General features: G+C 32.1%; 4 protein-coding genes across 11 annotated transcripts; 2 read left to right on the top strand and 2 right to left on the bottom strand.

The window, feature by feature from the left end:
- Positions 1-255: 255 nt before the first annotated feature.
- On the top strand, positions 256-8,043 carry Ranbp16 (Ran-binding protein 16). 2 transcript variants are annotated; one of them, XM_078177473.1, is made up of 15 exons: positions 256-383; positions 1,741-1,978; positions 2,053-2,219; positions 2,290-2,514; positions 2,616-3,489; positions 3,571-3,859; positions 3,926-4,070; positions 4,155-4,302; positions 4,386-4,545; positions 4,652-5,054; positions 5,134-5,272; positions 5,341-5,418; positions 5,486-5,676; positions 5,761-5,888; positions 6,018-8,043. In XM_078177473.1, exons 1-15 carry the CDS (start codon positions 369-371, stop codon positions 6,121-6,123), a joined length of 3,306 nt encoding a protein of 1,101 aa, XP_078033599.1. In that variant the 5' UTR covers positions 256-368; the 3' UTR covers positions 6,124-8,043. The 2 variants fall into 2 exon arrangements, with proteins under 2 accessions (XP_078033599.1, XP_078033597.1); XM_078177471.1 differs by having other exon boundaries at positions 263-383; positions 1,617-1,978.
- Positions 8,044-8,440: 397 nt separating this feature from the next.
- Positions 8,441-10,828, bottom strand: Mms4 (Methyl methanesulfonate sensitivity 4). Its single transcript, XM_078177476.1, has 3 exons — positions 8,957-10,828; positions 8,833-8,886; positions 8,441-8,631 (listed from the first exon to the last, which is right to left on the bottom strand). The coding sequence occupies exons 1-3, from the start codon at positions 10,217-10,219 to the stop codon at positions 8,521-8,523; spliced, it is 1,428 nt and encodes a 475-aa protein (XP_078033602.1). The 5' UTR covers positions 10,220-10,828; the 3' UTR covers positions 8,441-8,520.
- Positions 10,829-11,879: 1,051 nt separating this feature from the next.
- Positions 11,880-19,324, top strand: Alpha-cat (catenin alpha). 4 transcript variants are annotated; one of them, XM_078177130.1, is made up of 9 exons: positions 11,882-12,162; positions 12,738-13,079; positions 13,164-13,896; positions 14,163-14,189; positions 14,894-15,127; positions 15,219-15,821; positions 15,901-16,578; positions 16,780-16,954; positions 17,449-19,324. In XM_078177130.1, exons 2-8 carry the CDS (start codon positions 12,763-12,765, stop codon positions 16,942-16,944), a joined length of 2,757 nt encoding a protein of 918 aa, XP_078033256.1. In that variant the 5' UTR covers positions 11,882-12,162; positions 12,738-12,762; the 3' UTR covers positions 16,945-16,954; positions 17,449-19,324. The 4 variants fall into 4 exon arrangements, with proteins under 4 accessions (XP_078033258.1, XP_078033256.1, XP_078033255.1 ...); XM_078177132.1 differs by lacking the exon at positions 17,449-19,324 and having other exon boundaries at positions 11,880-12,162; positions 15,901-16,701; positions 16,780-16,915; XM_078177129.1 differs by having other exon boundaries at positions 11,883-12,162; positions 16,780-19,324.
- A 108-nt stretch (positions 19,325-19,432) lies between these two features.
- On the bottom strand, positions 19,433-23,666 carry Paip2 (polyA-binding protein interacting protein 2). 4 transcript variants are annotated; one of them, XM_078177139.1, is made up of 6 exons: positions 23,532-23,666; positions 23,044-23,125; positions 22,649-22,842; positions 22,422-22,574; positions 22,287-22,346; positions 19,433-21,323 (listed from the first exon to the last, which is right to left on the bottom strand). In XM_078177139.1, the coding sequence occupies exons 2-6, from the start codon at positions 23,114-23,116 to the stop codon at positions 21,312-21,314; spliced, it is 492 nt and encodes a 163-aa protein (XP_078033265.1). In that variant the 5' UTR covers positions 23,117-23,125; positions 23,532-23,666; the 3' UTR covers positions 19,433-21,311. The 4 variants fall into 4 exon arrangements, with proteins under 4 accessions (XP_078033265.1, XP_078033262.1, XP_078033263.1 ...); XM_078177136.1 differs by having other exon boundaries at positions 19,433-22,346; XM_078177137.1 differs by having other exon boundaries at positions 19,433-22,346; positions 22,649-22,830; positions 23,532-23,665.
- Positions 23,667-24,330: the final 664 nt, after the last annotated feature.

The following is a 24,330-nucleotide window of genomic DNA, read 5'->3' as shown; positions in this document are numbered from 1 at the left end:
TGTATCTAATATATATAATTAGTGACTAATGGCATCAGATAATTAGAAGGCAATAATTAATCGATCGAATAGAAAATTCGAATGAATTATATAATCCCCATTTCTGGTCATACTGTTACATACGACGACATAAGACTGTCATCTAATATCTAAATTATCAGTTAATATAGTGGGGACGCGGCTATCTTCTTCCATCGATAGATGATAAGCGAAGTGCGATTACAACATTTTTTTTTCTTTTTGTTATTAAAGGTGGCGTTGTCGATGCTCCGACGTAGAAAACGTCGCTTCTACATAACATGTTGTGGCAGTCGCGATTAAAGCATGTGATCCTGCCTTCACCGTAGATAATATACGAAGCTGCGAAAATGGCGGACGAACAGGTGAGTTGCCGATCAAAATAACGTGCGAACCTTGAAACGAGACGGAGTTATATTACGACGAAGTGATTTGAAAAACGGTGTGGTAAATCAGCCGGCGGCAAATCTGTCGTGAGTTGTGTGGTATCGATGTGTGTACGAAACGTTTCGAAAACGTAAAACTTCTGACCGCTTTCCAATGGTATTGCACTGTTTGTTGCCGTTGCCGGATCACAGTGATTATTATTCGGTCCCGCTGTCAATGAAAATGCAGTCATGAACTAAACAATTCCTTGATCAACAGATTCATTGACGTTTCGTTTTATGGACGAGATCCTGTTGCCGTTGTGCAAAAGTTTAACCTTGTTTTCGTGAATAGTAGTTTGTGTAGATGCAAAGTTGAAGTTTCAACAGATAATTAATGGATGGAAATATCCAATTCGTGAATTTGATATTTGACCGTTCTGTTATGGAAAAGTATTATTTTCTCTCTAGGACGAACTCAAGTTGAGTTGCCCCATTGAAAATTATTTGAAAAAATACGGCATAACCTATCCGATACTACGATTTTGCAACATAAACTAAGATTGTTTTCTCTGCAACTTCAGTACGTTAGATAGTTGTTTATCTAACGTTCCTTGTTGGTATTCTTAATTGCTGTTTCGATTACATTAAAAATTATGGAGTATTCTATCGGGATAGATTCCTGAGATATTTTCAAATTGAATATCCAACCGTTTGAAAGACAGTTGTTCTACATCTGTTATTTACAAAATATAGAAACCGCGTAACCTAAAAGTACTGTTCGATAATGAAAGAAACAATTAAATGTTTATCTCATGTCTTATCAGTGTAAAACGAGAAACAGTGACATAAAAGAATTGCGCAAACAAATAAATCATCAAAATCACCAAAATTGAGTGTACTTCTAACATACAGGGAAGAGAGTATTTGTGATGTTTAACTTTTATTTATATTATTGCAACCGTCGTAAATGTTATTATACATTTAGAATTTAACTTTTTTCATGGTTACATTGGAATTAACATTTTCTTTATTTATATATGCATTTTACATTTATATTATTTCATAAGATAAAAGCATATTATAAATAAATGATATTATTTTGAAATTATGTTTACTGATTGTAATATGAAGGCCAATTAAAAAAGAATATTTAGCTACAATTGTGTTTCATATTCCTTAGATAAACATTATGTTTTCTGATTATATATTCTTTATTCATAATTATGATAGGGATTGATAAGGGATTAAAGAATTAAAAAAAAGTGAAGCAATGATTTCAAAACCTAATAGACTTGAACCTAAGTGAAAATATTTGAGGTATATGTTTGAAACATTAAGAATGGATGACATACAGGAAGTACGGCAGCTGGAGTTGCTCTGCAAGCAATTATATGAATCACAAGATTCTACTCATCGTGCAGAGGCAGAGAAAGCACTTGTTGCATTCCAAAATTCACCAGACACGCTTGCAAAGTGCCAGCTGCTGCTTGCACGTGGGGACTCTGCATATGCACAATTGTTGGCAGCAACAACTTTGACAAGACTGGTCTCACGTTCTGGTGGAATCAGTTTACAACAAAGGCTTGACATAAGTATGTTTATCAATGAAACTGTCGGACAAAGAAGATACAAATGCAACGACCTAACGAAACTACATTTGTTTCAGGGAATTATGTTCTGAACTATTTAGCAACACAACCAAAATTACCAAACTTTGTGATACAAGCTTTGGTCACATTATTTGCCAGGATATCAAAGCTTGGTTGGTTTGATTCTGATAAAGATGAATTTGTCTTTAGAAATGTGGTCAATGATGTAACAAAATTTCTTCAGGTTTGTCATGTCAAGTTTTTGCAAAACATATTAATTGTGTAAGATTTTATAATGTCTCTATTTTGTACAGGGTTCAGTGGAACACTATATGATTGGGGTCCAGTTACTTTCCCAACTGACTTGTGAAATGAATCAAATAACAGATGTTGACGCAAATAGGTCTCTCACTAAACATAGAAAAATTGCTAGTAGCTTCAGAGACACACAATTGTTCGAGATATTTAAGTTATCATGTACTTTACTAAGTACAGCACGTGAGAACTGTAAAAATTTAGATTTTAATGATGAGGCACAGGTATGTTTCCATAGCCCATTACGTCTGTTTTTTTTTTTTTTTTTTTTTTTTTTAAATATTTTACTGATGATATTATACATATATATTATTTAATTTTCTAGAATGGTCTGATCAGACAGCTTTTAAAACTGGCACAGAATTGTTTAACATTTGACTTTATTGGAACATCGGCAGACGAAAGTTCCGAGGACTACTGTGCAATACAGATTCCACATTATTGGAAACCAATATTTTTGAATTCTACATATTCGTTAAAGCTTTTCTTTGATCTATATCATAGTTTACCTACCTCATTGTCATCACTAGCCCTCTCGTGTTTGGTCCAAATCGCATCAGTCAGAAGAAGTTTATTTTCCAATCTTGAAAGGACACAGTTTTTAACACACTTAGTAAACGGTGTGACCAATATAATACAAAATCCACGAGGTCTAAGCGATCCCACGAACTACCATGAATTTTGTAGGCTAATCTTAAGGCTAAAAAGCAATTTTCAATTGGGCGAACTGATTTTATTAGAACATTATCCGGAGGATATAGAATTAATCGCTAAATTTACAGTCCAAAGTCTGCGAATGTGGCAATTTTCACCAAACAGTTTGCATTACCTTTTAACTTTATGGCAAAAGATGGTGTCATCTTTACCTTACGTTAAAACAGGAGATCGACATTTATTAGACGTCTATACACCCGAAGTTGTCAATGCATATATCACTTCAAGATTTGACTCGGTTGCTATAGTAGTTAGGGATCGTTTGGAAGATCCGCTCGATGATTTAGCAGTAGTACATCAACAATTGGAGCAGATATCGGTAATCGGAAGGTGTGAATATCAAAAAACTTACACCTTACTAGTACAACTCTTCGATCAAGCTGCACGAGCATACCAAGAACTGCTAACTCAAACATCATCTCCAAGTCAGCAAATGGATATCGCAATAAGAGAAGGTCAACTGACGTGGCTTGTATACATTATAGGTAAACATTATTTCGACAATTAATAAATTGGTAAAATTATGTAAAGCAAGGAACGTTAATGTAATGTTTCAAAAAAAATAGGCGGTGTCATTGGTGGGAAAGTAACATTTAATAATAACGAAGAGTATGATGCAGTCGATAGTGAACTGGTCTGCAAAGTACTTCAATTAATGCATTTGACTGATTCACAACTTGCACAAGGTGGTGGCTGTGAAAAATTGGAGTTAGCGATGTTGAGCTTTTTCGAACAATTTCGTAAAATATATGTGGGCGAACAAGTTCAAAAAAATCCGAAAGTTTATAGAAGACTTTCGGACGTTCTAGGAGTGAACGATGAATCTATGACGCTTGGTATTCTTATTCGAAAAATGTAAGTGAAAAGTAACACATTGAAACAATCTATGACATATACTAATTTTTGATATTTTATTTTCAGTATAACAAATTTGAAATACTGGGGTCGTAGCGAACAAATTATTTCGAAAACGCTAAATTCATTAAACGATTTATCCGTGGGTTTTAGCTGTGTTCGGAAACTTGTAAAATTAGACGAAGTACAATTTATGCTCAACAATCACACAGTATGTATAAATAGCTATGTAGAAAGTTGCTGTCTGAAAATCGTGTAAGGGAAGAACATTAATTACGGTTACTTTTATAAATAGGGAGAGCACTTTCCATTTCTGGGAAACAATGTTCCTTCATCAGAAATGCGTTGTAGATCAATGTTTTACACATCTTTGGGTAGATTGTTAATGGTAGATTTAGGAGAAGATGAAGACAGGTTTCACACGTTTATGTTACCATTGACAGGTACATCTATATTAGTTGAAATATAAAACGCAATACAATTATACATTAACTTGATCCCCACATTTATGTTATACTTTAAATAGCTGCATTGGAAAGTTTGGGACAATTGATGGGTGCCGCAGATCCTTCACTTTTTGCAGCAGAAGATGCGAAGAAGGCTTTAATCGGTTTGGCAAGAGATTTAAGAGGCTTAGCGTTTGCATTTAACACAAAAACATCGTACATGATGCTATGGGATTGGTTGTATCCTTTCACTTTTAATATATTACTAATGAAAAAATATTTTATTATATATATTTATGTTCATATGTACCTAATATTTAACATATTTACCTTGATTTACACGTAGATATCCAAATTACACACCAATTTTATTACATGCTGTAGAATTATGGCATTATGAACCACAAGTCACAACACCCGTCCTAAAATTGTTTGCCGAATTAGCACAAAATAGAAGTCAACGATTACAATTCGATGCGTCTTCTCCGCATGGAATGTTATTATTTCGTGAAGCTAGCAAAGTGATATGTAGTTACGGTAATCGTATATTGACTGTTGATGTTCCAAAGGATCAAATATACCCTTTAAAACTAAAGGGAATAAGTATATGCTTCAGTATGCTGAAAGCAGCTTTGTGCGGGAATTATGTGAATTTCGGAGCGTTCAGATTGTATGGAGACGAGGCGTTGGATAATGCACTTAACACATTTATAAAATTACTTCTTAGTATACCACAGAGTGATTTATTGGTATGCGCTTGATTCAGAGAAATGTTGTGTTCGGGAGATATAAATGCGAAATTTAATATTATCATATTATATTCTACAGCATTATACAAAGTTGTCTGTAACGTACTATCTGTTACTCGAGTATTTGGCACAGGACCATATGGTATTCCTTGCCACTTTGGAGCCCAGAGTTTTTTTGTATATTCTATCAAGCATCAGCGAAGGCCTTACAGCACTAGGTTTGCATTACAAATTACTGTAACTTTGTTTTTTACGGAACTGAAATAATATTCATATTTCATTGCAGATACAATGATTTCTACTGGCAGTTGTTCCACCCTCGATCATATTGTGTCTTATTTATTTAGACATCTTTATCCAAAAGGTATCATGTACTTAGTAGTTATATTCTACATCAATTCATACGTGCAACATCTGTCGTCTTTTTTCAGGAACCTATGCTAGGAGGAAAAATGCTGTAGTTCCAGGGGGCGGAGATTTATTTCTACAAGTTTTAAAACAACATCCTGAAATTCTCCAACAAATATTAAGTACAATTTTAAATGTGATAATGTTTGAGGACTGTAGGAATCAATGGGGTATGTCGCGCCCTCTTTTGGTACTGATTCTTTTAAATGAGGAAGTAAGTATAAATCGCGTAGTCGTTTAATATTTTACAACGAATTTTTCGGCTATCGCATTAATAAAAATATGTTTATAATTTCAGTATTTCAATCAATTACGAGAAAATATTATTAGAAGTCAACCAGTCGATAAGCAGGCAACAATGGCGCAGTGGTTTGAAAATTTAATGGAGGGAGTCGAGAGGAATCTACTTACAAGAAATAGAGACAAGTAAGAATAATTAAAGACAGTGATGATAATGTTCGAGCACGTGAAAGATCTCCTTAATGAAAAATGGAAGTAAGAAAAATATTTAAACTAATATATATATATATATATATATATTTCTCTTTATTTTAGGTTTACACAAAATTTGTCGATGCTTATAAAAGATATAAATGAAACCATGAAAGGACCTTACTCATCTGCAAATGTTACCAATGATAATATGATGACATTGCAGTGATACCGCTCTCTTGCTACTAGATTCTCCTAGGTTCTTGCCTGCCAAAATGCTTGAATGTGTGTGCGAGTGAACTTATAAATTATGGTGGATTTAAAATTATGGTTTTAGATGAGTATAAAGATAACAAATCAAATACTGTTGTTTTATAGAACCACTATTTCGTGGCTTCCTATTCTCTTGCAACCTTACATTGTTTTTTAAAGTTTCTTTGAGTCACATAGTCATTTTAAAATCGGTAAGAACAAAACCTCCAAACTTGATATTTTAAATATATGTTGTATACTTACAGCTTTTCTTAAGCTGACATTAAACCGTTACTGATCCTATTAATAATATTTGCTAACAAAAAATAATTAATTGTCTTTATTACCTTTATACTCCTATTGCTTACAGATAAAATTCGTTGGACTATTTTTTACAGATAAATCTGATAAACCATCATATCACGGGTATCTTATTTCAATAGAAACAAGAGTTTCTCCTTCCAGCGAGACTTTATTTTTAACAACTATTGTCAAGTTTCGAATTTAATGTGCATCGTTCATTACATTAGAATTTTACATCACATATACAAATTTCATACTACTGTCACTATTTTTAAACAATATAGAAAGATGCAGCTTGGAATAGGAAGCCAACTATATAAATTACAATCATGTATCTTGTTCCATATTACTTTTATATGCAGCCGACTTTCTTTTATTTAAATATTTTTTTACTGCAAGATATGGGCCACAGTATTAAGGACAACGATAATATTCAAAAGTATTGAATCACTGTCAAAAATATATTAAAAATGAATTGCTGGTACAAATTGAAAGTGCATTCTTTACAATATCAATACTTTAAACTGATAATGTAAAATTTTGCTTTCAAATCTACTTCGTTATTGCTATGACCACGATGAAATTAATACTTGTCATTAATAATATTTTATTAAATCAAAGTTGCTATTAAAAATGTTTCAGAAAGCTGTTAAAAGTCTTCTAACTGTTAACATGTACATTCTTGGTATCACCTTATGTGATGCACTTTTCTGTAAGCATTTTTAGCATTAAAATCTTTTGCATACCTGTAAAATATGAATCATCAAATGTTTTTAACAAATTAATTTTCTGTATTATGGTTACGAATCATGTATATTGTTAGTAAAAAATGATGAATTTCAATAATAAAAATTTTCATTACATAAAGACTAAGAATCATTTTATAAGTGAACGTAAATGTCCATGTTGTATACAGTTCCATGTTACCTTTTTTATTTAATTCGTTTTTATCTATGTTGTTTTATTTATCTGTATCTTTCTTCCATGCATGTTGACAGTAGAAGACTAGCAATGTTTTTGTTAATATTACATTTTATATTGTAAACGAAAATATTTAAAAATTTGCTCGACTTAAAAACATTCACTTTCAGATTATCAAATATTTCAAAACAAAAAGTATAATAGTATATTCACTTTTATACAGCCTTTTATACTGTTGACTATATTATTTGACAATCGAGAAAATTGTCGAGAAAAAATTGAATATAATTAGCTCGTTGACCACACACTTATCTTTAGCGTAAACAATAATGTTTATCTCTAAGATGAAAATTTTCATCTTTAAATATTATCATATTGATTGTCAGAAGCTAAGATGTTACAATAGTTTGTTTTGTTTCCTTTTAATGCTACTTTAGCAGTGATAAAGAAATGTATGAGAAGTGTGTGCAAGAAATTCATGTGAGAGATCTGTGTAATGTTAATCCTTATACAGTTATTAATTTAGTAGGAGTTACATTAAATATTTACGAGATATGTTCTTTTAGGTTGCATCAAATCATTTATATATTTTTTACTGTAAGATAGTAGAGAAAAGCTGCTATGAAACAGCTGACATTTTTTTTTATAACAAACTTTTAGACATTTTATGTTTAATAAATACTTGTACAAAATGTTAGAAAACTATTTTTATTAAACCGTGTGTGTGTCTCAGTTAAATACCTACTGTAAACAAATGCATTGTATATACATTTAATATAGTAAAAATGTTACATTTCATATTGTACACGATGTTCAAAAATATCTAGCGCAGAATTAGACTAATTACAATGATATCATATCCATCTGCGTGGCATATTGATTTTCATTATCCATACATTCTTTTCATCCAGTCAAATTATGCGCTAGGTTTTTAAAATGATTAATATATAAAACATGATTAAAGCTTTTATATAATCATAATGTTATTTGTTGTGTAACATACAAATATGAAGAAATTACCTACATTTTTTAATATCTCTGAAATAAGCAGAAGATTATATGAAATATTTCTTTATTATAATTTTTTACGTTTGATTATTACATTAATTTAATAAATAGAAGGGAGTAGACATTTCATATATAAAAATACTTAACTTAATAAAATTTCACCATCTTCAGATGTGAACATTATATAGACTTTTTTGCTTAATTCGGGGCCTACTTTACGTGATGTCGTGAGAGGTCCGACTGCTCTTCTAATCTGTAAAATACGGGAGATATACTTACGTAGTCTAATCATACTAATAAATTACTTAATCTTTATAAGTTTTAAACGTTTGCATATAATTTTCTCTTACATACATGCAGTGACCCATATTAACATTTTATTTTATTTGTTTAAATAGTAATATGAGTTATTACATGTTGAAATTATAAAAAATACTTCAAATTAATATCTTACTGGTATATCTTTTAGTAGATTGAGTCCTTCTGTTTGTGAGCAATTGTTATAGGCCTGGAAAAAAAAACAGAGTAGAACAAAAGTTGTACAATGTATTAAATCATTCTTAATATGTAACACTTACTTCCATCAAATCTGCAGGACATCGATATACGGAGCAGATTGCTTCTGCAATTTCCAGACTACTCAAGTTGAATTGACAAAGTTGTTGCTGCCATAATCTTTTCAATCCATTTCCATCTTTATCCACGCGCACTGAGTTTCTGTTATCTCCCATTACATACCAATCAAATTTGCTTGACAAATTTTTATTCTTCTCTGCCTTAAATGGAATCTCTGCTATAGCTTTAGTACACTGGTATACCATTAGTGCCAACTCTTCTGTTTTATCTATTAATCTACTGCTACACTTGCTAATAATTTGTATTTTATTTAAGCATGACTGAAGTTGTTGTTTTGAAATTTCAGGATAACTTTCAAACTCACAATTGCTTTTACTTTTAGTTTTCTGTCCTCCATTTTTACTTGATTTCTTTGATTGTTTTCTCCTTGTGAAATAATCTCCTATGCCATAGATAACTAACACTATATTGTAGTTTGGAAATGATTCTTTGATATTGGATACAGTTGCACAAAAACTGCCATCTGCTACTTTTGTTACTACCTCATTCCAATTCCATATTATTAACATTTGATTAACTTTTTCAATATTTGTTGTTTTACATACTTCATTATCTTCGTCAAGATAATTGTGTTCAATATTTCTTTTCCATGTAATGCTATTTGGGATTAATTCATTACTAATACTGAATTGTATATTGGCATTAATTAATGCAGTTAAAATTTCATTCTTACAGTTAAGTTGTTCAATACCTTTATCTAGAATAACTTCCATAAATTTCATGCATTCACCTGGCTGAATGTTTTTGGAGTTTTTTGATGCAATTGCTTTCAGTGCCTTGTCTACCTTCAGTTGTTGCTGTCTTTTCAACCTTTCCTCTGTCAACTGATCTTTACTTTTCTTTTTAGCAGGTTTATCAACTTTAGTTGTGTGTCTCGCTTTGTCTTCATTAAACTTGATCGGATCAGATGAATCTGATGAGCTATAGGAAGATGTTCTAACATTTCGTTTTTTGGATTTAGTGTTTTGAGTACTTGTAGATGATGATGATGAGCAGACTTTTTTTAATTTGGGGGCACTAACGTTGGATAAATAATTTTTATTATAATAGTCATCTGCTGTGGATAATTCCTCATCATTTGCATGATGAAAATGAACTTCGGGAAAATCAAAGTCATCATCGTCGAAATTCGAATTTACGGGTCGATCATTTTTAACAGAAGAAATAGATATATCTGAATCACTCAGCACAACAATATCTGCCATTTTATATTGAAATATTTGAACAAATAAACTCTTGAATTAAGAACTAACATCTACATTAACGATAATAATAGGTAATAGTTTGTGATAAGAGACCAAAAATAAGAAATTCTGCTATCTTCTTACATATCTTTTCATTTTTAACATTTTGGTTCTCTATAAACAAGACATTCCTATTTAAATCGTAAATATCGATCTTTGAGATCGCATTGCATAGATTGTGAAATTTATAGAGTCAAATGTTTTGATTAGTACACCATTGCAAATGGTATGGTACAGAAGCTGCCGTTCTCTAATTCGTTGATGCTCCACAGTAAAGCAGCGCTGTCCTCACAGTTTTAGAGAAAGAGAACAAATAGCGAATAAGAAAGAGAGCGCGATATTAGCACAACCACAAGCGAAACCAGTCACACCGACGAACAATGTAGTTTGTCTCCGTTTACCATGTTCACGGTCTCATTCATTTCGCGCATCCGTATTCTTGGCGGTCCATCTGAAACACACGACACAATATTTGTCTTGTACTTTTCACTTCGTAGAATTACTAAACACATTTACTAGCGAACTTGCGAACGATGCTCAATGTGCACAGACAATATATCGTCAGGTTGAGCAAGATACAGCCCAGCTAATTATTTTACTGCTCTGAATGTTAGCGCGAGAGAATGAAAGAATGTTGCAAGTGAATAGTATCTTCATATCTTTTTCTGAAAGATAATTATTTGCACGAAATGAAAAATTTAATGTATAAATGTTATTTTTAAAGAAATTCAAAAGCCATTCAAATCACCCACGAGTTAGAGCTTTCGCTCTTGCTCGCTCTTGATTGTCGCTTTAAGAGAATCAGAGCCTTCTGTTCTGGGGATAAAAATGCGCAATATGGGGAGGTAGAAATGTCTCAATATGGTGAGGCATTACTGTGCATACATACAGCGAATGTAATGTTTATACGTAATGACATATATACGTATTTCAAAAAATTCCTAATTCAATAATTAGCTACTAATAAGGGCAATTTTTAATTCCGTACTCGTGGCTTAACTTTTTATGTCCTAAGTTTTCTAGATTTAATCTTTTTGGGCGACCCTGCATTGTGCATATGCAGACGATGGTGGCGCCTCTTTCAGAGAAAAGGATAAAGCTCCGTTCGGTATCCGCACAGCGCTAATTAATATAACATTAAAACACTGAAGCTGCTAGTCAAAATGACCAACAATCGAATTTAGCTAATAATTATAGTTTTTCCCCAATTACCATAATTGGCGCTGTATAGACTCCGAACTAAGCTTTATTTTTTCTTCGCCAGAGGCACCATAATCGTCCGCGTACATATAAACAAGTGAGAAAGGGGGTATTTTACGGCTATTTCTTTGTAGTTCATGAATATTTCTAATGAAACTACATTTCAATTAATATCAGTTTTATAGAAACGCTAATATCGATGTGATAGATCGAGAAAAATTCGATGAAATCAGAGGTTGGAAATTTAAAAAATTCGATTACATGCTGATATATACGACAGCCACGTAAATTGTGGCGCTGTGATCCGTGTCACAGAATCTTATGACACAGATGGTAATGCTGTTTTTCATAGCGCTATCGAGAGGTGAATGTGTAGGCTCAACAACTATTGTTTTCAGCGGTGTGCACCGTGCTCGCATCGTTTCTACAAGCAACGCTCGATCGCTCTAACATTCGTAGTCCGAGTTTCGGGCGTAGACCGGTTTCGCTTGGCTATCGTTAACTTTTCAACTGTGGCGGAAATCATGACGTCATGAGTGAAGTGTCGATGACAAACGGATGATACATCGAAATGATACGGGATTGTGTACACGCTAAAGTGTTTGCTTTTCAATGTGACTGATTTCGTGGGAAAGCATTCTAGAGATAGCCGGACCTGGGTTTTATTCGCAAATCTATAGGTTTGAAGCCGTAGTCTTATGAAGGTAAGAATCTATTGTTTCATTGTATCGATGTTGTATCACCCGTATGCAAGTGTCAAAACTTGGGAAACTAGCGGAGTATTTCAAAGTTGTGTGTTCCCCGATCGCATACGCCTCGGACGATGTTAAAAATCTACAATTTTTCAGCGCATTTCACGAGCAGATAATAAATACTGTTAATTTCGCGATAAAAAAAAATGATCTTAATGTTATTAGCAGACTGTGGGTGTTTATGCTAGTGTGGGAAGAAATCGAATAGAAATAGGTTCGCTGCGTCGATGCTATTATCAGAATTCGAATTAGATAAGAAACTTGTTCAGCCCCGTTACATTTTTCATTATATCGAAACTTAGGCGTCTGTACTCGTTATAAATGAATCCATTTTTACATATTTTATGCGTCGACGATTTAAAAAATTATTAGCGAAATATTGTTCAAGACAGAGCCACTGAAGAAATAAAATGAAGATTTAACTATATTATCTGATAAATTATCTGTATCACATTCAAAAGCACAGGTAATTTGATGACAGAAGGATTTACATATGTATGCATGTGTATGTTTTACTCCATTTTCAGAATTGACTTGTATAAATCAACAAAGATGTCAGATCATTTTGGTCCAATCACTTTAAAATGGGATCCCAAGAATTTGGAAATTCGTACCATGTCTGTAGAGAAGACATTAGAGCCCTTAGTTTTGCAAGTAACCACGCTTGTAAATACAAAGGGCCCTAGCAAGAAGAAGAAAGGAAAATCAAAGAGAGCCAGTGCTCTTGTAGGTACTGTAGAAAAGGCAACTAGTAATTTTATTGAAAAAGGAGAACAAATTGCGTACGAAAATCCTGACATTACTGCTGAAATGTTAAGTGCTGTTGAAGAAGTTAAAAAGACTGGTGCAGCAATGAGCATTGCTGCTAGGTATTGCTTGTATTTTTTTTACAAAATTTTTTTTAGAATGTAAATATTTTTCAATGTACACTTACGTTATTATTGTCTGAACAGGGAATTCTCAGAAGATCCTTGCTCTTCGTTAAAAAGAGGCAATATGGTCCGTGCTGCGAGAAATCTTTTGTCAGCAGTAACTCGTTTACTTATTCTAGCAGATATGGTTGACGTGCATTTATTACTAAAATCATTGCACGTAGTAGAAGACGACTTACAGAAGCTGAAAAATGCATCTTCCCAAGGAGAATTGTTAGAAAACATCAAGCAATTTGGAAGAAATGCATCAGAACTCATGAATCAAGCTGCAAAGCGTCAGCAGGAATTAAAAGATCCTCAATTACGAGATGATTTAGCTGCAGCTCGAGCTGTGCTCAAGAAGCATTCCACTATGCTTCTTACTGCCTCCAAAGTTTATGTTCGACATCCTGAGCTGGCTGCCGCTAAAGCCAATCGTGATTATGTTCTGAAGCAAGTATGCGAAGCCGTGAATACCATCAACGATGTTGCACAGGGAAAAACTCCTCTCGATAGTCAACATCCTTACGAAGGGCCCGGTGAACTAGCTGCCGCGTTAGATGATTTTGACGAGAGAATGGTAATGTCTCCGCTGGCGTATAATGAAGTACGCACAAGACCTAGCCTGGAAGAAAGATTGGAGAGTATTATTAGTGGGGCTGCACTAATGGCAGATTCCTCATGTACTAGAGATGAGCGCAGAGAACGCATTGTTGCAGAATGTAATGCAGTTAGGCAAGCTCTACAAGATTTGCTCAGTGAATATATGAATAATGTAAGTATGCTGTAAGCGAATCTTTCTAATAATTTATATAAAAAATGAATACGTGTACAAGCTATTCACACATAGAACAGACTGGTTATTTACTTTGATTTTTTTATTATTTATCTTGAATTGGTTTTTATTCATAAGATATGTTCTTCTGTACACTACGTTTTGCAGTTGTATAAGTTTTTATGGAGACAGATTTTCTTAAAATGATTTCTCTGTATTTTAATATGTTCATTCTACTCATTTCTTCTTTATTTTGATGACTGCAGTTACAGCTCGCTCGGGGTGGGAAACGGGTAAATATGAAAACCTTGTGTTCTGGCACTTTCTTTGCATATAATTTATAAATCAAGCAAAATAACTGCTGAATTAGCTCTCACATATAATGTATAATGCTCCTACTTTCCTGTGATGTTTTACAACAAGCACTAATATTATCATTCTTAACAGTGGAGTGTTTAAAAATTTTATAAATGACCTCTTGTCTGCACAGCTGTAAATATGATATACTTCCACAACATTTAATATAGTTTCCAGTTGATAGAAATGAAGAAGTATATAAAGTAGACACATAGTGCATATTGCAGATGTGACTTTACATTGATTAAACTTAGATAAACTGTAGCTTGAAAGTAAACATGTAGTTTGAATTGAATTCAAATTGATCATAAATTCCACACACATTTCTTTGTTTCTTACCATGTGATTATTTTGTTTTATTATACAAAATTGCATCAACCATACAATTCCATGCATTGTTTTTTAGATTTGCTTGTGTACATAGCTTCTTTTTAATAATTTCATATTAAACGAATTCAAAAGTACTTTTAATTAAACATACTAAATAATGTAATCTCCGATAATGATATCAATTAAAATATTTTCATATATTGCACTCTAATAATCAATTTAGTGAAACAATAGCATAGATTTTATTTGAATGTCCATACTGCGCTAAAATCTATACATTATTCATGACAATTCAAATATAATTCAACAGATAGGCGTCAAGGAACAATCCGAAGGTTTGGAAAGGGCAATCGATCACATGTGTAGAAAAACACGGGATCTTCGTAGACAATTAAGAAAGGCGGTCGTAGACCACGTATCAGACAGTTTTCTGGAAACAAGCGTGCCCTTACTGGTTCTGATTGAAGCTGCGAGAAACGGTCGTGACAAAGAAGTAGAAGAATACGCGCTTGTATTTACAGAGCATGCCAATAAATTAGTAGAGGTAAATTTTTGAAAGATTACAAGTAGTTCCTCTATTTTAAGAGAATTCACTGAATTATAAAGGTCATATCATTTCTGATTCATTTAATCAGGTTGCCAATCTGGTATGCAGTATGTCTGGAAATGAGGATGGTGTGAAAATGGTCCGTTATGCGGCTGCACAGATTAAGAATTTGTGCCCGCAAGTAATTAACGCGGCCCGCGTGCTAGCAGCTCGTAATCGATCCAAAGTAGCTCTAGACAATATGGAAGTGTTCCGGCAAGCGTGGGAGAATCAAGTTAGAGTATTAACGGAAGCCGTCGACGACATCACCACCATTGATGATTTCTTGGCCGTGTCCGAGAATCATATTTTAGAAGATGTGAACAAATGCGTACTGGCATTGCAAGAAGGCGATGCCGACACTTTAGATAGAACCGCGGGTGCAATCCGTGGCCGGTCAGCTAGAGTCTGTAACGTTGTCCAGGCTGAGATGGACAACTACGAGCCTTGTATCTATACCAAACGTGTATTAGAAGCTGTGAAAGTTCTGAGGGAACAAGTAATGCCGAAATTTGCGCAAAGAGTAGAAGTCGCGGTAGATGCTTTGGGTAGTAATCCTGCTAAAGAGGTGGATGAGAATGACTTTATAGACGCTTCAAGATTAGTTTATGACGGAGTCCGTGAAATTAGACGCGCTGTATTGATGAATAGAGTAAGAATATTTCAAGTTTTAGACTAAAGCTTTACATAGATGATCGTGTTGGTCTTACATGATTCTTTATGGTTTTTAGGCGGATGAAGACCTAGATCCCGAGGATGTCGAACTTGACGAACATTACACATTAGAAACACGTAGCAAATCGAGCGCCCAAACTGGCGAACACGGTGTTGATGAGTATCCAGAAATCAGTGGCATAACGACTGCACGCGAAGCCATGCGCAAGATGCCCGAGGAAGATAAGCAGAAGATTTTGCAACAGGTAGAATTCTTCAAGAGCGAGAAGTTGAAATTCGATAAAGAGGTTGCCAAATGGGACGATGCCGGGAACGATATCATCGTTCTGGCAAAACATATGTGTATGATCATGATGGAGATGACAGACTTCACCAGGGGTCGTGGACCTCTAAAGACTACCATGGATGTGATCAATGCGGCCAAAAAGATTTCCGAAGCTGGAACAAAATTAGATAAATTAACTAGGCAAATTGCAGATCAGTGCCCAGAGAGTTCTACTAAAAAAGATCTCCTGGCATATTTGCAACGTATAGCATTATATTGTCATCAAATGAATATAACTAGTAAAGTTAAAGCGGATGTACAAAACATTAGCGGCGAATTGATTGTATCCGGACTGGATAGCGCAACTTCTCTTATACAGGCGGCAAAGAACTTGATGAACGCAGTAGTTCTTACTGTTAAGGCTTCGTATGTTGCATCAACAAAGTATCCTCGACAATCTACAGTAACTGTGAGTATCGTGAATATACTGTGTTTAGTTAGACTACATTATATTAACATTTGTAAATTCCTGTATACAACTAACATTAATATTCAATTTTGTTTACTAACTAACAATTGGATTGTATAGTATGTGAGTATTTATGCAGCTGTGCTGCCATCAATCACTTGTACTTTTTACTAATAGTTTATTGATTTTCTGTTCGCTTAGTCACCAATCGTTGTATGGAAAATGAAAGCACCAGAGAAGAAACCGTTGGTACGACCAGAGAGACCAGAAGAAGTTAGAGCCAAAGTACGTAAGGGTTCGCAGAAAAAAGTGCAAAATCCGATACATGCACTCTCAGAGTTTCAAAGTCCTACGGAAAGCGTTTAAGCGCTCATGTGTAAGTAATTTAATAAAAATAAAACCTAGACACAGCATCACCTTTGGAGAGCCATTCGAGCAAGATGTTTTATTTTCTACTAAATATGACGTTCAAAGTTTTAATCTACATTTATTAACAATTTCTTATGTATCAAGAAATGTAGACACTCTTTCTGCAAATCGATACCGTAGAAACTTACAAGACGAAATTAAGTGTTACTAAACATATTTTAAATATCATCAGTGTACAATCATATTATAGTGTATTAAATAGTTGTAATACCCGGTAGTAAAAGAAGCAATTGAGAAAGATTTTAAATAATAAAATATAAAGAAAATTGATTTCATGTTTGAAATTGTGATAGAAATTGAAGATATTCACCACAGAAATATAATGAAAATATTTGAAAATAAAATATCTTGCATAAAATAAGTGTTACTATTCTTTGTAATTATTAATTGATAAACGTTTAAAAAGCAAGAAGAACACTATATGATTATGTCAATTTACAGATGAAACTTAATTAGATCTCAAAGATTAATCTCTTTTTGTAGAGTATATATGAAATTTAGATTTGAATTATTATACATACAAATTAATAGGTGTCAACTATATTTCATAGGGTATAAGAATATTTTATGATTTAATGATACATCGTTTGATATAACTCATATTGATTAGAACATTTTAATCACTATGAAGTACGTACGGATATTTAAGTAAATTACACCTTACTTAAATAAGAAGTTTATAATGTTTTACTACTCGTAATTATTGATAATAATTACAAATATATTTTTTTGCAAGTGGAGACTTCAATGCAAAATGTGACTTTAATATATTAATTAATAATCGACAATAGCAATTAAGTATCGAAGGGATGCCAATTTTTTCATTATCATGTGTACAATTGATATACAAATATAAATTTTTTATTATATACATCAATTTTTATTGGATTTTTACTAAATAATAATAAACGATGAGTGGTGTATGTATATTTACGTATATATGCATGTAAACTTATCAAAGGCCTCATATTTTTTATGTTGCAATATTGAAAAAGACATATACATACGAGAGCTAAAATGTTTCGTGCAAATTTAATTTTTCTCGCGTTGTCTTTTTCGACTATTTAACCATTAATACACTTTATTATACATATCCGAGAGATGAACATCATTTAAGAACAGAGTTAATATCTTTTGGAGTATTTAAATATTTGATATCTTTTGAGAAACAAAAGCTGCTGCTTCAAGTAATTTTAATAATAATTATAGGCCTTGAATGTTTGCTAATATGTTATACTAACGTCGGTTTCTTATTGTAATGTATTCTTTGACAATAATATTGCTGCATACTTTGTTATGCTTTTATATGAAATCAACTAAGGTACAGGTCTTAAACATCTTCCAAACTAAACTTACATTAACAATTCCTACTGAGTAATTTACAAGTCTAATTGGATCTATTCGTATACAAAAAGAACATTATTTTCTTAGAATGTTCTAAACTATACAATCCTAACTGTATTAATTAATTTTTTATATACTTTGTTCGACATATTCTCTTGAGTCGACAAATATACTATACATTTATTAAGGCAGAATATGACGTTATCAAATACCATTATGATTTCATGGAATGTAGAACTTTTGAATTACAAAAGAAAGATAGTTTCTATCAAGAAGACTTACAGAAAAGCAATAAGAAGTGAAACAGTATTGCATTGGAATAAAGAGACTGCAGAACAAAGTATTTAACAATTGTATATAAGTACGTATGAGTACACAGTTTGAGGTAATCTTGTTTATGATGATTTTGTAACACACATAGCTGATAAGAAGTAATTGTAAAAAAACTGATACCAATTTCATACTTTCAAAAATCACTATGTCCCTGTGCATAATGATTAATTTACTAATAATTTGTCTCTTTTTGTTTTAATTTTTTTTTAATTCATTAGCTTTGTGTTGAATGTAAACGTTTCTCAAAATCATCGATTGTTCGAAATTAATTGCACCGACATGTTTTGTATTGAAATTTGCATCTCTATGAAAATATATACATATATGTTGCACAAGCAACAAGTATTTAACAGTAAGCTATAATTGCACTTAATATTATGACATGTATCATTTTATTTATATTAATCTAGCTGTTATAGTAGGTGTTGCCTATCGAAATACATCAAAGCGTTTGCAGAAAGTGTGGAATTTCGCATTTTGCAAGTTATTTCAAAACAAGATATGTATTGGTATCAATTTTTTACTTTTGTAAGACAAACACTAATTTATATAGAAATAATTTTAAGAATAAATTGTAGTTACTGATATGCTGCCAAATATAAGGTGATGCTTTTAACAAATATATTTTCTTTTTATGTCACTGTCTATTCGTTTAATCGTTATCGGTAAAACTAAGGGCTAACGTAAAAACTTTAAGATAATAGGAAATAAAGGGAGAGGGTAGCGTGAACAGTTTAAAAAAAAAAAATACAATACACAGATTTGTATTTTATATGCTTCATTTACATACTAAATGATACAGAAATAATGATACGAGATGGGAATCGCAAATGCAAGTATTTAATGGCAATGGTACAATATAGTAATTCAAACTCGCTTAAAAAATATAATTATTCTTAATCCATTATGCATTGTTTTTGCAAATGGCAATTACAAAAGACAAACTTCACCATTAATCGAAAAAGATTATCTTATCATTTGGATTAAATTCTTTTTTTTTTGTATTTTAGATTTTGTACTTTTTTATCTTTCAACGTAAAGTTGAAGTTATGAATATATTGCGCAACCACATAAATAATCGATTGAGTAGGGAACACATTATTTGTGTCTTTTCATCTAAATGTTACAAATTATTTTTATATCTATATTAACAAATTCTTTTTGACAATTTCGTTATTTGTTGTTTTTTTTCAATATACATAATAATGTAAGAGATAATTGCAGTTACTTATTTCGTAAAACCTAGATAACTATTATTATTATATACTAAATAAATACAGGTACCATTAAAATAAATCATTTAGAAAATTGATTCTTGTCTTGAAATATTATTCAACTTTGCGACAATCTGAGTACATGAAAATTCAAAGTTGTATGCAACAAGGCATTATTTACTGATTACATTGTAACCAGAAAAATTTTCTATTTTTCGTTTTTCTACTGCTAAAAAACAGTTTTCCACTGTGATACACGAGACATGCTATTAAAAATATCAATAATATGATTTAAATATTGCATGTCATTTGAATTGACAGATCCAATGACTACAAGATACGTGTTAATACAACTATTAGTATATGCTCCGTATTAGGATATTTTTTTTTCATGATTTTATTGTAAAAAGTATAAGCATACAAACTAAGTAGCTGCATGTAATTAGTATAATATGCTATTTCATCAATAATATGTAACAAATTGACAATGATTAATTAGAACATATATATAACAAACGTTTCTAAATCTATAAAACAGTCTCTCTTTAATAAGTTAAATGTGCCAAATTAGAAAACTGTTTGAATTTCATTCCAACTGTTTCACATAATCGATGCATTATACGTTTTCGTCACGGATATCATTACAAACTACATGTACACTTCTTTTTTTACTTTTTCGTTTTTCACAAGGAGTAGCCACAGATTGGTATACGAGATACGTGTGAAAAAATTCAAAAGCAAGATAATACGAAGCGTTTATGAAATCAATAAAGTGTCTTAACTGTGAATAATATATTTGATAAATCTATTTAATTTGCTTTATAATCACAGTTTCTGCGTTGATACTAAAGTATGTTGTGACTAAAATAATACAGATTTACCACATGCAATCTTACAAAATTCTGACAGTATATATATTTATATATATCTATCACAATGCAAAAAATGTTAATAAAATTTGTACATAAGTATGTGTTTCCAAATAGTACACATAAGTGGTGAATGTATGGTTGAATAGCTACAGACTATAATTTTGTATTCAACATGTTTGATTGTTAAGTTAATGTTCAAACATTTACTAATGAAATATGTTGCAATGAAAAGTATGTTGATTTTATATCTATTTATATATATATATATGTATATATTAAATTTTATATTACCATTTTGTATATTCACCACTTACAGTATTCAAATATTACATTTCATATACATATTCTAATCACTTTTGAAGTATCGCGTCATAGAAATTTGATTACTTAATTAAAGTAAGTAAACGATATGGCTCTTGGTATTTCTAGGATGAGCCATAGAAAAAGTCCTTCACAGCCTGCATAAGACTTTCATTTGAGATCTTTTAAGTCTTTCAGATGTACGCTGATAGAGGACCAAAATAATGACATAGATGTTTGTTCACCCTCTTTCCTTTTAAATAAAAGAAACAAATTATAATAAAAGATCATCGTTACAAGTTGTTCCATGCAATAAGGACATAATAAGAATGTTTCAGCAACAGAATATGCATTTGACGAAATATAGTTCTTTTAATGCAATATTTCATTTGTGTCTTAATGACGTCGGTATATATTGTTCTTAGTTTATGTCAGTGATCCTACGGAAGGTGTATACCAGTATAAAATAAGTGTTATAAAAGGAACTCTTAGGAGAAGTGTTTCTCTAGAAACGCATACTACATTATAAAAACCTTCAGATCTTAATAAAAGAAATATTCTGAAAGAATTAAAAAGGATATGCTTGTCTTGGATACAATAATTAGTCGGGTGTACATATGTACAACATAATTAATACAAAAGTGAAAGTGATGCATACGAATTGACTAAAGATTCGAGACTTTATCAATAAATGGTTTTCCTTCATATATGCTGTCTCAATTTGTAATAACAAATACATAAAAGAAAAGTAATTAAAAGTTCTAAACTTCTGCGTATAATTGTCCACGATTAAGCAAGAAATATAAATTGCAAATTTTTTTAACAAGTGATTTATGTATATATTGTGATTAATTATACTCCCAAAAAAATATATATGTAAAATTAAATGTTTATAATATTATGCAATATTTTCTGTCTAAAAATTTGAATAGCATTCTTTTTCTTTTTTTTGCTTTTAAATTTTTGGTTATGCAACTGATTTCATTAATCTTGGATTATCATATAACAGCATTACGTATTATCCACTTTGACGTTCGTTATATCTTTGTACGTTTAATCACAGCTGTTCAACTTTTAATATGTTCCAGTTAATACAACTGTGTTACTGTGGGTGGTAAATATTTAGCCATACATACAGTCCATTTTTATTTGCTTTAAAGAAGGAAATGTATGGCTTCTATGATGATTTTGCAGTAACTTCTGGCGGTGTACTTACAGATGTTACTGCAGGCTTGAACGCTGGTACAAATTCAGCTGCATTTGGATTTAATGTACTCTGAAAGTATACATTAAGCAAAATGAGATTCAGTATACATTCTATAATATTGCTCAATAAAATCTCAATGTATACCCATTCAGTAATATCATCTGGAAGGCTTAAACGGTCTAGTTCTTGCCAAATTTCAGTATCAATACTACTGTTTCTTTCAAGTTGTTTTTCATCCTCCCACATTGCTTTTAGACATTCCTCTGTTAATTCTTCTTCCATTAATTGTTGAATCACCTAGTTATAGAAATGTATATTCATGTTTCTATTTTCCATATACTTCTATGCTAGCAGAATTATAATTTTTGTACCTCTTTGTCGAATTCTTCCTCATTCTCCATCCAGAGATACTCTGAAAAATCACTGTCCTCTGCTTCTGGCACGTCGAGTTCAGAATCATAGTTATTTTCCATGTATGAAATAATGTCTGTTTCCGTACCGTAATCATTTCCAGAACCACTGCTTGGTATCTTCATTTTTATTTCAAATATGTCTGAAAAAACAACTACTAGTCTATATACAGTTGACACTTTTTATAAATAATCTTAACATACACTAGAATACTTAATTTCAAATAGCACGATATATCCTATTTTGTATTTGTTCAGTTGTTACACGTTAAATCGCACAAGAATAACGTACAAGTAGCAAAAAAATGTAATTTCGGAAATGAATTCACAGATAGTATTATAAATGATATACATACAATACGTATTATACGAAAAGTCGTAATCCGAGAAGGAATCGGCGATGAACTGATTCGACAAATCGTATCTCATCTAAACGTACTGAAAACAATATACAATAAATACAACCTTGAACCTTCCTGGTCGTACGAAAATCGCAGACTAAACGTTTAAATACATGATCATTTCGTTTACGCATATGGTAGCAACGACTACGAATTTACGGTTCCCACTGTCGAAATCGCGAGTTCCAGCGTTTACAATTAATTTATCGTTGGATATGCGAACGACTGAGAATTTTGACCGACTACATTTATCGCATCGTAGCAATCGGATACGGGTGAATGTCGCTTGACAGATCCGTGTGTTGCAGGGCAACCATTTTTAACTATCTATTTTGTAGTCACGACAAACCGATATTTCTTAATCTTTATTCATAATTACACCGTCTATCTATTGTTATTACGATCAAGAATAATCTCGTACAGAGCGTAAAGTGTAAACATACCTTTTACGAACGCGTCTACGGACGACTTGCGATAGAAAACACGATTTACGCAGTTCATGGGTGAAATACGTGTCGTGCAACACAAATTAACCCTTGGAGTAATGCCGGGACGGTGCTGCCACCATGTGCAAAAAGAGCAATGCACTTTGTGCTCGAAAAATTGATAGATATTGATTTTGATCTGTGCATTATAATTATTAAATTATCTGTAAGTATCGAGATCTTTCTTGTTCTTCATATTATTCTCTAAGTGAACCTCAAGTACTGTATTAGTCCATGAAAAGTAAAAGGCGTTGCGATGGTTTGGTAACGTTGATGATACATTCGATTACAAAATAGTATGAATATTATCTTTTTCAAGGTTGAAAGAAAGTCGGTAATTATAGGATTGCCTGTTCACAATAATTCGGCAAGATATTTGTTGATTCTAAGCAACCGTTTAGAGTCATTTCCACACAAAGTTACAATATATAATCGAATTCTATTATTATAAAAACGGAAAACAGGGTAAACATACAGTGTCTGCTTGTACATGTACAGTGTATCTGATGGAACAATAATATTGTGCGTAAAAAGCAAAGTCACGACTTTGATTCGTCTGAGGACACATTCTCGAACATACATTTTTCAAAACGTTGTAACAGATATTTGTAAATAGGAAAATTCTTGTAAAATTTCAAAGATCGCTACATCAGATTTTGGGAATCGTATGGAACATCTGATTACGTGCAGACATTGTATGTATAATTTTCTGCGTCATTTTGTGAATAAGAACATGGATTGAGTCACGTAGTAAAAG

Source organism: Augochlora pura, chromosome 3, assembly GCF_028453695.1.
Source record: "Augochlora pura isolate Apur16 chromosome 3, APUR_v2.2.1, whole genome shotgun sequence".
Taxonomy (NCBI): domain Eukaryota; kingdom Metazoa; phylum Arthropoda; class Insecta; order Hymenoptera; family Halictidae; genus Augochlora; species Augochlora pura.
The sequence above is the reverse complement of the archived record's forward strand: the minus strand, read 5'-3'. Positions and strand labels throughout refer to the sequence as shown.